Source organism: Protopterus annectens, chromosome 8.part1, assembly GCF_019279795.1.
Source record: "Protopterus annectens isolate FY-2018-M chromosome 8.part1, PAN1.0, whole genome shotgun sequence".
In the NCBI taxonomy this organism is placed as follows: Eukaryota; Metazoa; Chordata; order Ceratodontiformes; family Protopteridae; genus Protopterus; species Protopterus annectens.
Window position 1 is genome coordinate 176,470,509 of NC_056742.1, and position 13,704 is coordinate 176,484,212.

Below are 13,704 nucleotides of genomic sequence, written 5' to 3' on the forward strand. Positions count from 1 at the left end.
CTTGGGGAATTTCTTTGGTTACCTCAGCACAGACCTCTGGCTATACCCCCTGTTTTGGAGGTACTGGATGATGTCTATTCGGAGGCTTGTCTTAACCCTGATTCTCTGCCTCCTGCACCAGTAAAGCCTGATAGATATTACAGAGTACCCAGTTCTCACCAGTTTCTCTACAAAGGCCATAATGCTGACCCTGAAACCATTTCACAAGGTCCTAAGGGATTAAAGGCCTCCACTGCCAAGAATCCACTTCCTGTAGAAAGGGAATCTAGATCTTTAGAAAGGTGGGGTAAGAAGGTATATACCTCAAAGGTGGGGTAAGAAGGTATATAAGGCCCTCATGGCTAGGGTGGCCGAGGTAAACTGTCAGTTTCATATGATTAAATATCAACAGTTTGTTATCACAATTAAAAAACAAAATGTCTCAACCTGAACAACCAGATTTAAAAGAGTTACAGGATATGATGCATAGTGCGGAGCAAGTGGGTAAACACACTTTACAATGTGGTTATGATGCCCTAGAGGCCTCCAGTAGAGCGGCTGCTACAGGATCAGTCATTCGCAGACATGCCTGGCTTAGGGAACAAAATTTGCCTGATCATGTGAAAGCTAAACTTCTTGATGCTCCTTTACAAAAGGATGTACTTTTTGGTACTAATGCTGAGGATATACTACGAAAAATGGAAGAAAGCCAAATCTATGCAAACTGTCAAAGCTTTCTTACAGGTCCAGCCACCACGTTTTAGCAGGAATTGGCCTTCAAAAAACTGGTCCTTTCCAGCCACTGACAAGCCCCAAAGAGGTAGATACAGACGCACAAGGGGCAGAGGACAATCACAAGGATCATATAGAGGCAGACAATGGCAATCTCCAGCACCAAGAGGTGGTGAAGACAGTGCACAACAATACAGGAAGCAAACCCAATGACTCCCTCATTTCCATGCCAAGCAAGTCTCAGCTGGCAGCACCTTTGGGAGGAAACTAGCATTATTTGCAAGCAATTGGCATATTGTCACAACAGACAAATGGATACTGGACATTATAAACAGAGGCTACAAATTTCAATTTCACACTCTTCCAAAAATGAGAGGCATGCCAAACCTGCCACAAAATCAAAGGGCAGAGGCACAACTGCAAATTTCAAAGCTCCTAAACATGAGAGCTATACAAAAGGTACCTACGCACCAACAAGGTCAAGGTTTTTATTCAAGACTTTCTGGTACCAAGAAAAGGAACCGACTGGAGACCCATTCTGGACTTATCCATCCTAAACACATTTCTACTCGTACCAAAATTCAAGATGCTCACATTACAGCAACTTCTTCCCATGCTGGGCAAGGAGTTTTGGCTGGTAACATTGGACCTCAAGGAGGCATACCTGCATGTCCCAATCAGACAAAGCTGCAGAAGATACCTCAGATTTCTTGCAGGTTCAATCCACTATCAATTCTCTGCATTGCCCTTTGGCTTATCTACTGCACCCAGAGTATTCACAAAGTGCCTGGCATCAGTGATTGCCTTTTGCAGACTTCAAGGGATACAAATTTACCCTTATCTGGACGACTGCCTGATCCAAGCGGACAGCAAACACATACTACTGGAACATCTGGCATATGTGACACGGTTACTGCTTTCTCTGGGATACACCATCAACAAGGAGAAATCAAGGCTAACACCATCTCAGAAAATAACCTTCCTGGGTGCCAGCTTGGACACAAACACCCAGATGGCATATCTTACGCCAGAAAAACAAGGGCAATTATCTCAGTACTTCAAAACACTAGCAAAAAGTACCAGGCTTACTGCAAGGAAAATCCTGCAGGCTCTGGGATTCATGGCATCTTGCATTCTGCTAATCACATGTGCAAAGTTGCATATGAGGGAACTTCAATGGTACCTAAAAAATCTATGGTCTCAACACAGTCACAGTTTGGAAGCAATTATACCAATAATTCCATGTTTGCAAAAGGGATTTCTATGGTGGGCCCAAGCATGTCAAGTAAACACAGGCCTTCCATTCTGCAAGCCTCAAGCAAAACGAGTCATAACCACAGACGCCTCAGATTACGCCTGGGGGGCGCACATGAAGGACAGGTGCATTCAGGGCAGATGGTCCCACAAGGAAAAGCACCTTCACATCAATCAAAAAGAAATGCTAGCAGTAATAAATGCAATTACAGCTTTCAAGGACTTCCTGCATCCAGGACAATTACTGATAAGAACAGACAACACCACAGTAATGTGGTACATAAACAAACAAGGAGGAACACATTCATACCCCTTGTGCAGACTAGCCATGACTCTTTGAAACTTGGCTCTGGAAAGACAAATCGAACTTCAAGCACAGTACTTGCCAGGACTGGAAAACACACTGGCAGACACTGAGCAGGAATATGACAGATCCACACGAATGGAAGTTACATCCAAAGGTGTTTACGGAAATAATCCAAGCGTGGGGGAGGCCAGACATAGATCTTTTTGCCTCCCACAGGAACCATCAATTGAAAAAGTTTGTTCAAGGACCTTCCATCCAAAGGCCTGGAAAGTGGACGCCCTTTCTTTGTTGGACAGCATGGACAGTTTATGCATTCCCACCTCTGCCTCTTCTGTCCAAGGTGCTTTTGAAAGCAAGAACAGACAAACCGAGGATGATACTGATTGCTCCAGATTGGCCAAGGCAGCACTGGTATCCACTCCTGAGGAGCCTAACGCATTCTCCTCCCTGGTCCCTGCCTCTAATACCCCTTCTGCTGACTCAGAACAGCTACAAAACCCTTCACAGTCAGCTGAAAACACTCAACCTCGCTGCATGGAAAATTCCTTAACACCACAACAAACCCTACTCTCCAAGGAGGTGCAGGATGTCATTTTGGAGGCCAGAAGGCCATCTACTAGAAAAGCTTACTCCGCAAAATGGAAGCGGTTTTGCTGTTGGAATGAGAAAAGAGGACAGGGCCCTAGAAAATTGAACTTGCCTCAGGTTTTACAGTACCTAGCTGAACTGCTGAACAGTGGACTTTCATTTTCTTCCATTAAAATACATGCCTCAGCCATTTCTGCAGAATTCAACACGGATCCTCCCTTTATTCTCACCCACTCTTACGACAGTTCCTCAGAGGGGCTAAGAATATAAGACCTCCAAGGAAGCAACCAATACCAGCCTGGGACCTTAATTACATACTAGAAAAATTAACATTGCCTCCTTTTGAACCTGCTGCCTCAACAGATCTGCAATATTTGTCCTGGAAAACAGCTTTCCTTCTGGCCATCACTTCAGCTCGTAGGGTTTCTGAACTACAGGCCCTCATGGCGGTGCAGCCCTTCCTCATCTTCCATCAGGATAGGGTTTCCCTTCGTACTAACCCATCTTTTATGCCAAAAGTGGTATCCAGGGTAGCCTTAAACCAAGCCATACACCTACCTACTTTTTATCCCAACCCTCATAACAAAGGGGAAAGGCTGCTTCACTCTTTAGACATCCATAGGCAGCTACGTTACTATTTGGACAGAACAAAGTCCTTCAGGAAATCAGAACAACTTTTTGTGTCCTATGCCGTAGGGGCTCAAGGGAAACCAGTTACCAAACAGACCATTTCCAAGTGGATTGACCACTGCATACGATTTTGTTACTCCTATCAGATCTCACTCCACCAGGGCCACAGCCACCTCTACAGCCTTCCTCAGAGGTGTGCCTACTGAGGATATTTTGGAGGCAGCCACTTGGAGTTCTGTACATACCTTCACAAAACACTACCACCTGCCCTTATATTCCAGAACAAGAGCAGGCTTTGCCACTGCTGTTTTGCAGGGCATTCTGGCTCAACCCAGTTCCTCATAGTACCTACCACCCTATGCATAGCTTTGGGACTCTACCCATCTGTGATTACTGCAGCTGTATGCACGATGAACATAGTACAGTTTTGTACCTACCATAAATGTAGATGTTCGAGTGCTAATACAGCTGCAGTACAGGTTTCCCTCCCTCCTTCCCCACTTGGTAAGGGCATGGGGTGTAACAACCTCTTCATACTTCCTGACTGGGTTATCCTGCTATGTTTTATTTGCTTGCTTACACTGATTTTGCATTACTTTGCATTGCTTGCATATGTGGATAAGCCTTATTTATGTATTGCCTTCCTTTTGGGGGCACCTGACATCTGGGGCAAGAAAGACTGAAGAACATGGCGTTGGCTGTGTCTTATATACTCTGGCCTTCCTGACGTCAGAAGAGTAAGCGACAACAACCGACGCCGGACCAAGACTTTGGAATTCAGCAGACCGAGGGACCACCTGACGGCTGAAAACCCATCTGTGATTACTGCAGCTGTATTAGCACTCTAACATCTACATTTATGGTAGGTACAAAACTGTACTTTTTCTTTCCCAATTTCCAAAACAAGGGTGAATATAAACTTCACTTGTTAGAAGTTCATAGACAACTTTGTTTCTGTCTTCATAGAGCAAAGGCACTCCACAAGTCCTACCAATTTTCCAAACCTTTTTTGGGAAAGGCCATTTCCAAGGTTTCCTTAGCTAGATGGATCACTCTTTGCATTTCGTATGTTTACAAAGCAAAAGGTTCATCTCCTCCTGGTATAATTAAAGCTCACTCTACCATGGTGACTTCTGTTGCCTTTTGGTCTAGTGTTTCTTTGGATGACATTTGCGCAGCAGCAACTCGGGCAAATCCACATACTTTCATTTCTCATTATAAATTAGACCCGATTCCCAGACGTAGAGCATCCTTTGGCTCTGCGGTGCTCAGGAATATCCTTCCATGAGGGCCTCCCAGGATTTAAGTAGCTAGGGACTCTGTCCCACAGGTTGCAGATAACTTCTTTATCTGAAGTAGTTGACTTCATGTTATGTACTCACCATAACTTTCCATCTGAGTAGTTAAACTTCATTTTTCTGCAACCTGCCCTCCCTCCGGCCCCCTGACTTTATCATATTCATAAGTATGTTTGGTTCTTTGGGCTGAGTTGCTAATGTGTATAGTTGCAGCAAACTCGATCTGAGGGAAGGCAGGAGATGGTGTTGCATTGTGGGTAGGGGAGGAGCATGGAGCTTGGAGGAGATGCTAGAAAATATTTTGCTGGCTCAGATCCAATATGGATCCAAATACCCACAGGTTGCAGAAAAATGAAGTATAACTACTCTGATGAAACGTTATGGTGAGTACATAACTTCTTTTTTCCCTTTACAGGACAAATGAAATGCCCCTTCAATGCATATATATCCTCCTTGGACTCCACTGCATATAAATGCTCATAAATTCTCACATGCACCTCCCTAGATGTTTGTTCTGTGAAGAATGCCTGACATTGTATATAGGTATCTAAATAAACAACAAACGCAGACTTGCAACTAAACCTGCCTGGTACAGAAATAACCATATTTTTCACAACTGCTTTCTCCATACAAATATCTACAGTAGTTACAATCTTGGCATTTAAGCATGTATCTCTTTTTCCTGCAATAACTTTTTTAAATACAGTTCAGTTTCTCTTGGAAAAATCTTTAAAACACTTCTTTTTCTTTCTTACAAATCCTCAATGCAGTACCAACTGTTTGGCTGCTGTAGCTCTTCCACTGTTTTTTTTGCTTTTTTTCCACCATGACCAAACCTTGTTATCCACTGGAAATTTGTGGGTTTTGTGCAGCAGCCCCCCATGATCAACATCAAGTATTCAATGGGTGGGACAGAGCACAAAGACCACAGTTTAATTGATGAGAATGGAGTGTGTTTAGTAACTACGGCCAGAAGATGCTGCAGCTCATGTGAACATATTGTCTTTTTTTTTTCCTTTTTCTTTTAGTAAAGAAACAGTGTTGCTGCTGCATTTCTTTACTTTCATTAAATAAATATTGAGTTGTTATTAGGGCACTTTGGTTCCCTTAGCCCCCTACACAGTAAATCTGTCAGTGAAGTGGTCTCCGTACTCCTCAGCAGTGGCCACTTTACTGACTTTGTACACCAAAGATGTCTGATTTTTGATCTTATTGATGATTTCACACAGATGCGCACTAGTATTGCAAAGCCAAGTTAGTGTCCGTTTCGGATTAGCAAATAAGCTCAGCTAGTTTCATCAGATGACTGCTGCCCTCACCCATCAGTTGTAGCCACTTCTGTGTAAACTTCAGATGTCTAGTTGTGATAATGATATAATCTAGTTCATCTTTGCTCTACACAAATAGAAGCCCCGCATTAAAGAATTCTGAGATGCTTCATGCAAAACACACTAACCCTACAAATTCAGAGTAATGTGCAGTCATATCCCACACAGCACAGCAAGGTTTAAGTATTACTTTAGTTTACTTAAGTTTTATAGAACATTAGGTTTTGTATCCCCATGCATTTTCTGAAGAATGATGCATGAAACTCTGTATGGCACTTTGTGTCTATGATCCTCTATGATTTGCCAAAAAAAATCAAAATTTTACAAGGAGCAGGACAAAAGCAGGACAAAAATGAGGCAAAATCTGGGACTGTTGAATGACTGCCATATTCTTGGACAGTTGTCTAGCATATCTGGTTGCCTGGTAACATCAATATAAAAAAAGCCTCATATTACAGCAGATAAACAGATGATTTCTCTTCCACCTAGGGATATTCCGTACACTTTAAAAGGTTTGGTGGCTTCCTGCTCAGTTCCACCTATGAGCTACCTGATCTGTTTAAGTAGATCATGGGTTGGAAGGAACAAGAATCCAATTAATTGAATGGTCAGGTATACATCACTTTCACCAGGGTACTACAGCTGCTTTCTCTTTGAACTGGGGTGATGAAGACTTTTTCTTAAAGGTTGCATTTTTTTATTTTAAGAAAATAACTAACTTTCTGAAAAGCTTTTTTGACAGAATGATGCCCTAGGCAAATGGCCAAGTCACATATGTGTAAAGCTGGCCAGGATCTTTAATGGGTCTGTCATAGCTACTGAAGTAATACTATGCTGATTACCAGAACTGTCACACTTGCTGACAAATGTCAAGAATGGGAACTTGATAGTTTGTTTCTTCCATGTTATCTCTAGTTTTGATTGTTCTTTTTAACAAGAATTTGCAATAGTTCTAGAATGTGGACTCTGACAGCTTTTGGAAGGTGTGTTAAATAAATTTTAGCTGTAATATTTTTTATTTTTCAGGACCAGGGCTTTAGTAAGATGCTTTACTGGCATGGCCTATAAACAGTGGTGAGTTCAGTGGGTTGTAGAACTGTATGGGGAGGGTAGAGAGAGTATTTAATAGGACTGGAACAGATAACGTGTGATTCATCATAAAGATATGCCTTTTTTGAAGAACACTTGGACTACTTCCAAGTCAGTTTCTTATGTTGTGCTGCAGCTGCTTGTATCACTACTCATCCTGCCTTGTACTCTACAAAGCTGCTGCCTTTCCCAGCTGTTTCATGTTTAATTCCACATGTCTTTTACACCATTCCTTCAGTTTTGCAAAGATCATTCTCCTATCTGCCCTTTTATAGCAGCATGGGTACACAACTTTGTCTCATTGGCAAAAGGGCAAACCATTTTTTGTTCCATAAAATAAAACCGGCTACTGACCCACAAACGTTTGTGTCTAGCACCTCAGCTTAACAGCCTTCAAGGAGTAACACTCTGATAAAATACACCATATATGCGTATATAAAAAGCACATAAATAGTTAATTATCTAATAAAATAATCATATCAAATATTTCCAATTAATTTCACAATTCAATCCCAAAGGTATTACTGTTTTTTTACAAGGAATCTGTTTTTATATTGAAATACAAGATTATCTTTTAATATAGAATTTCCCCCATTTTGACGTGTTTTTTTACAAGAACTGTACCCTGCAATAATGAAAAATCACAGGCATGTTTTTAAAAATGGGCTGTTTTGCTTCTTAATATCCCTGATATGCTCCTGCAACCTTACTCTAAACATTCTTTTAATTTCCTCAATGTAAAATAAGTTGCAGGGGCACCTCGAGGCATAAATAACGTCTTCAGTATTGCATTAATTTCTATACTCCAGGAAATTTTTCAGCATTGTTAATGTTATCAAAGCAGCACACTACAAATTGACAAACACCACAGGTATTACATGGAAAAGTACCTAGTGCAAATGGATGTCTAGTAATTCTAATATCAGGTGACACAAAATTACCATGAACAAGCATGTCTTATAAATTCCACCCACTCATATGAAATAAAAGGAACATCCCACAAAATTTTACATAATTCTGTATCTCATAAGAAATTCCCAATAATATTTCAACACATCACAAACTTGTTCGCTTAAAATATTGTCGTAACAAAAGTACATTTTCCTCCTTTCCACAATTCTTTCTTTCATTCCTATTGTAATAATTATTACTACTTTTCTTCTGCCCATCACAAAGCCCCAAGATTCTTTTGTAGAGCTTCATTAACTAAACCCTGATTATACCCCCTATTTAGAAACATAGTAACTGTTTTGTGAACTTAATCATAAAAATCTTTCTTGTTATTATAAGTTCTATGTAACCTAATAACTCGCCATATGGCATAGAGGACATCAAATGGGGGGATGGCAACTATTTCCATGTAAATTCTGACCTACATTCAAAAACTTTCTATGCACAGATGTAGGAATCTCAACATTTTCAAAACCTCTCAAACATAAATCCAGAAATACAACCTCACTACCATATTGTAATCCATCAAAAGACAAATTGTATACATGTTTTTGTAAATCAGAAACAATTTCTTTAACTTCATTCTGCCCACCTTGGCAAATAAATATCAGATGATCAATATAACTATAATAACATAAAACATCCTTTTTCATAAACTCTTCATACAATCTGCTTCAAATAGAGCTATCATTAAATTTGCATACATGGGGGCAAAATGTGCCCCTATAGCAGTACCTCACAACTGTGTTTAAAGTAAGCTTGCAAGATTCCTAATAATTTTTATTTAAAAAGTTAACCATTTTTTCCAAGAAACTGTCTAAATACCATTACGCCCCCAGAGAATTGTGTACATTTTGTTTTCTTTCATCTTTTCATGATCACCCCCCATACACTTAAACAGGGTGATGCAGTGGGGGGTTGTCTGGTATTTGCATTTTTGGATCTGAAGTAAGATAGTGAAGGAAAGGAACTGATGTTTAACTGTTCTATGATTTGTTTGCTACTTAGTAATATTACTGGGAGAGTGTGTACATGTAGCATAAAGGTGCAGATTCCAGAGATACTGATGTGATCTTTCTATTGTTCAGCACAACCATAAGTTTTAAAGTACTCTGTATAGTTCTGAGACCACGCTAAGAAAGAGTAGTTGGGCAAGTCTGCGCTGCACACTGATAACCTAAGGGAAGGAGGAGGAGCCATCTAGGGTTTGTATAGATTTTAACATTTAATCTTGCATAAAAAAGGGGAGTGATTCTGGTATATACTGTATTAGAAGTATAGATGGGGGATGGAGTTGACTCCTAGAACACAGGCAGTGAGAATGGAACATATGGCAGATGGATGACCATTTGTTTTGCTAGCCTTTGAGGAAATTCTACTACTGTTGTGGTTATAAGCCTCTGACATGTTTCAGGCAGTGGTATGGTGTAGTTAAGGTGTTTGTAGCTTGTGAGGGTTTGGACAGAGTAAGGAAAGGATGGTGAATGTGAGAAGGTGCTCAGGAGATCTTTCTGCATGTTTGTATGTATTCTAACATTCCATTCCCTCTGACTTTTCAGTATCTCCATTCATGTTGTATGAAACGTACAAGAATTCATGTCTGTGGTTTAAACCATTTAGAGTGGAGGGAGTTTTATTTCACCTGCTAGGCATGAACTTGGCCATTCCTGTCTTCGGTATACTGTGGATAACAACAAAAAAAAAAGTCATTTGTTAACTGTAACACTAGCTTCTACAATTAAACTGCTCTCTGCTGTGTTGTGGCTTTTAATTCCCTGTCTTGTTTTTAAATGAGGAAAGGATGAGTCCCTGATGGCATTTTGGAATTATGTCTAATGATATTTGGGCACAGAGCATGATATCCTTTACAAGTGCAAAGGAAGGTGTACAAGTCTAGTTTAGTAAAAAAATTTTCTTGAAAGGTGGTGACCTTTTCATGTTTTGGTGAGTATATTAAGGAAATTGTTGGTAGAGTGAGAAACTGTACTGTAAGCTGCACAAATATCACTAATTGTGGATGCTTTGTCATAGTATGTGTTTTGTGTTGTGAGCATGATAAGGGGACAGGGTTCTGAAGCATTTTGACTGTAGTCTCACACTGATAGTTACTCCTGTTCAGGTGCGCTACCCCTGCATTCAACTGTGGGGATCTTTCACTGTTGCAGTCATAACATCCGGATTTCATCTGCAGGTGGAGTTCAGTTTCTATCAAGAGTTTGAGCTCAGAACCTCTCCCAACTTCAGGCTTACTGTACATCATATGCAGCTTTGTGTTTCTACTTTTGTACTCATTTTAAGACATGATGTGACAACTGTGGACTGTGCTGGCCTCATTTCAAGCATTTTGGGTAAGCCTCCATGTAGAATTCTACTGTTACCAAGCCCTTGAACCATACAGTGTTTTCCTAACTGGTAGTGAGTAGCACTTCCTTCCCATGGCTGTGAAAAGAAGGTGTAGAAATGGGCAATTTTAAGTAAGCAAAATAAGTAGACTTGTTTACTTTACATCTTGGCAACCATTTTCACTGTAATTTTAACTGATTTTTTGTTAAATGCATTTTTTAATATATAGACACTGCTACTTTCCAACTTCTTAAGAAGACACAGTTCATCACTGACTAATGGAGAAGTCCGATTAAGTCAGATTCTAAAAGAAAATTTTCCTCGGGCTGAATCAGTCAAAGTATTGGATATTTCAGGTAATTACACAGTAGAAACTTTTTTAATGGGTTGGAGACTGGTCTGTATGGCTTTATTTCAAATCATTACCCAGGTTAACCTTGCATTTTTGTAAGACTACATTAAGGAGATTTGACAGTATTTGAAAGCTTACCTTTGCACCATGGCTACTGCGGTGGTGGTGCTGCAGTAGCGTTGTCACCTCACAGTAAGATGGTGTCCTGTTTGATTCTCAGCTAGAGCGTCTTCTGTGTGGAGACATGCATGAATGGGCGTACCTTCGTTGAAGGTTGTGCGTCAGGGCTGGCAACTCAGCACGTAAAAATCTACTGCCAATCATTAGCGGACTGGAGTTCTGCTGTGGCGACCCCTAACCGGGAAAAGCCGAAAGACAGAAACAAAACCTTTGCACCATGGCACATGGTGCATAAATTGTCAAACTTTAGTTTTCCCCATTAAGGAATGTTTTCTCTTCTTCACCAAGAATACTTTTTAAAATGCGTGTTTCATACACCGCCATCCCTCAGATATAACGGGAAACTTTAACTTTGCTGACGTCGGCGTAGGAAATATCACCATTGCATGTGTAAATGTGCCCCATTCAAGTCTATAGGTGCACTGCACAGCAGGAAAAAAATACATTTATTTGGACAGTGGTTTAATAAACAGTTTACATAGTGTTTTTTTTAATTAAATAGCCCCAAAATGTAAGGAAGGATGCAGCAATGTGTACTTAAATGTTGGCAGATCACTTTATTGTAGTAGTTCATTTATTTGTTACAGATCCTATAATGCAGCTGTTTGTGTAATGATTACAGATCCTTTTAATTACACTAACAATGAAAGCAGTATGTGAACATGTACAGCGTTTGTGCACCAGTGTGAAGTTAAGTAACAGATGAACTTGTATAGGCAGCCAAGTATAGTACTGCAAAACCGGATCATAATGGAAAAGCAGTGATCACTTGCTATACAGAGCCGTTTATTCTTTCTTGGTTCTACATTTTAGTTCAGTTTTATTTTAAAAAGTACTTTGGATCTTCTTTTTTATTTTATTCATTTATCTTCTTTGCTAAAGACAATGTTGTTCCAAGGCGAGTATATGCAGCAGAAAAACATGCTTAACCAATTCTTTCTGTATTAGATTTTACAGTAAATGTAAAGCTTTTCCAATAAAAATTAATGCAACCTGGATACTGTTAACAGAGTGGAATTATTTCTGACTTGCCTAAACAGCAGTCCTCTAGATCAGCTTCTGTTTTGAGTAGTACGCTTTAAATGTTCACAGAGTACGTGTTCATTATTCCCACTGTTGCAGTGGTCTTTAGGCTATATCGTTTCCTGCCCAGGAAACAGCTGGCCAACTTCAAAAAGCTGCATCTCCCCCCCCCCAACACTCCTTCACTGGCTCTTCTGATTGCTAATTTTCCTCATTGGGATTAGTCAGTCAGAATCAAGATTTCTTTAGTGCTTTCTTGCTGTCTTGAGAAGCAGCAACTCTCGAGCTTCGTAGAAACAGCAGTTAGCTGAGAGCTTAATTTCTGATGGATAAGTTTCTGTTCGGAGAGTTTTTCCACTCAAAAATTACTCCTTTTAAGAAAAATGATATACATTTTATTTTTGACTAAAAGTGGTGTTTCCTTTTACGAAACCAGGAAGTTTCCTGTCAGGGACCACTATTTTTAAGTTGAGCTGTTATGTATTTGAGGTTAATTTTGTGAGAAATTTTGTTCTGCTTGTGTAAACTTTGAATTTAATTGGACAAAGTAGTTTATGGAGGAAGGTACAGGAATACATGTCAGTGTTATACTTATGTTCACTTGGTGACACCCTACCTGCGGTACTGATTTTAGTGTTTGATTGAAAAGAACTGACAGAGAAATTGTGTTCTATTTATATATTTTTTAAGATAAATGGACTAGGAAGGGTGAGTGTAAATGTGCTGCTTGTGAATATTCAGGGATAACTTGCCTTCTGACTAACTTGCCACAGCTATGCCTACTGCTGTTGGTGCCTGATGCTCCAGTCCTTGGCTCTCCTGCAATACCCAGAAGGGAAAAAGTCACCAAGGAGTGCAGTCTCTGTTGTTGCAGACTCTGTATGTCAGTTGATAGTGAGTAAAACCTGCATTGCCATTGGTTGCTCCTCAGACCATTTGCGTGTCTGTCTTCCTCTGTTGTAGTTCTTTACATCCTTTAAGACAGTCTTCTACTATTGGCACTCCTATAAAGAAAAAAAAGATGTTGCTTATTTTCACTAGGCAGGCATAACAGGCAATGTATCTTGATACACAGAAGCCATTACAGGTAGGCATACCCTGTAATGTTATTCCTGAGGAAACTGGGTCTGATGATTCTGAGGTTAACAGAGAGGAGGCTTATTCTTCTGCAGATTCTGAGGTTGACAGAGATGGGGCTTATTCTTCTGCAGATTCAGATGTCCACCACTCTGATTGTGAGACAATTTAATTTGCATCCTCTGTGGAGGAATTTTCTTTTAATCAGAGCATTGCCAGGATGTCCGGTATTGTTATGGAAACAAATGTGTTCCTCTGAACTGAGGAGATAATATATGTTGCACATTGATCGACCACATTCTTTCCATTCCTCCTATACTGACAGCCCTGGAAGATGTGTTGAATGCTGCCTGCTGTCATTGTAATACACAGCCGTCAGTCCCCAAAAAACAGATAAACTGTATAAAGTAACTTGAACTAATAACTTTCTTTTTCTGTCATGGTATATCTGACCTAGCAGCCATTTCAACCTTCTGTCATGCTGGCAACAGGTTGGTCCTTAATATTAACTCTTCACCTGATGACAAAGAAAGCAAAATGCTGGACCATATTGGTAAGTGAATGTTTCTTCCA

The 13,704-nt window shown here is 40.2% G+C and overlaps 1 protein-coding gene across 2 annotated transcripts in view; it reads left to right on the forward strand.

The window, feature by feature from the left end:
* BOLA3 (bolA family member 3) overlaps window positions 1-13,704 on the forward strand; it is a 448,482-nt gene that overhangs the window by 165,843 nt on the left and 268,935 nt on the right. For both annotated transcript variants that reach the window (XM_044081813.1, XR_006366077.1), the window contains exon 3: window positions 10,729-10,855. In XM_044081813.1, the coding sequence (XP_043937748.1) occupies window positions 10,729-10,855 (127 nt within the window). The remainder of the gene's footprint in view (window positions 1-10,728; window positions 10,856-13,704) is intronic.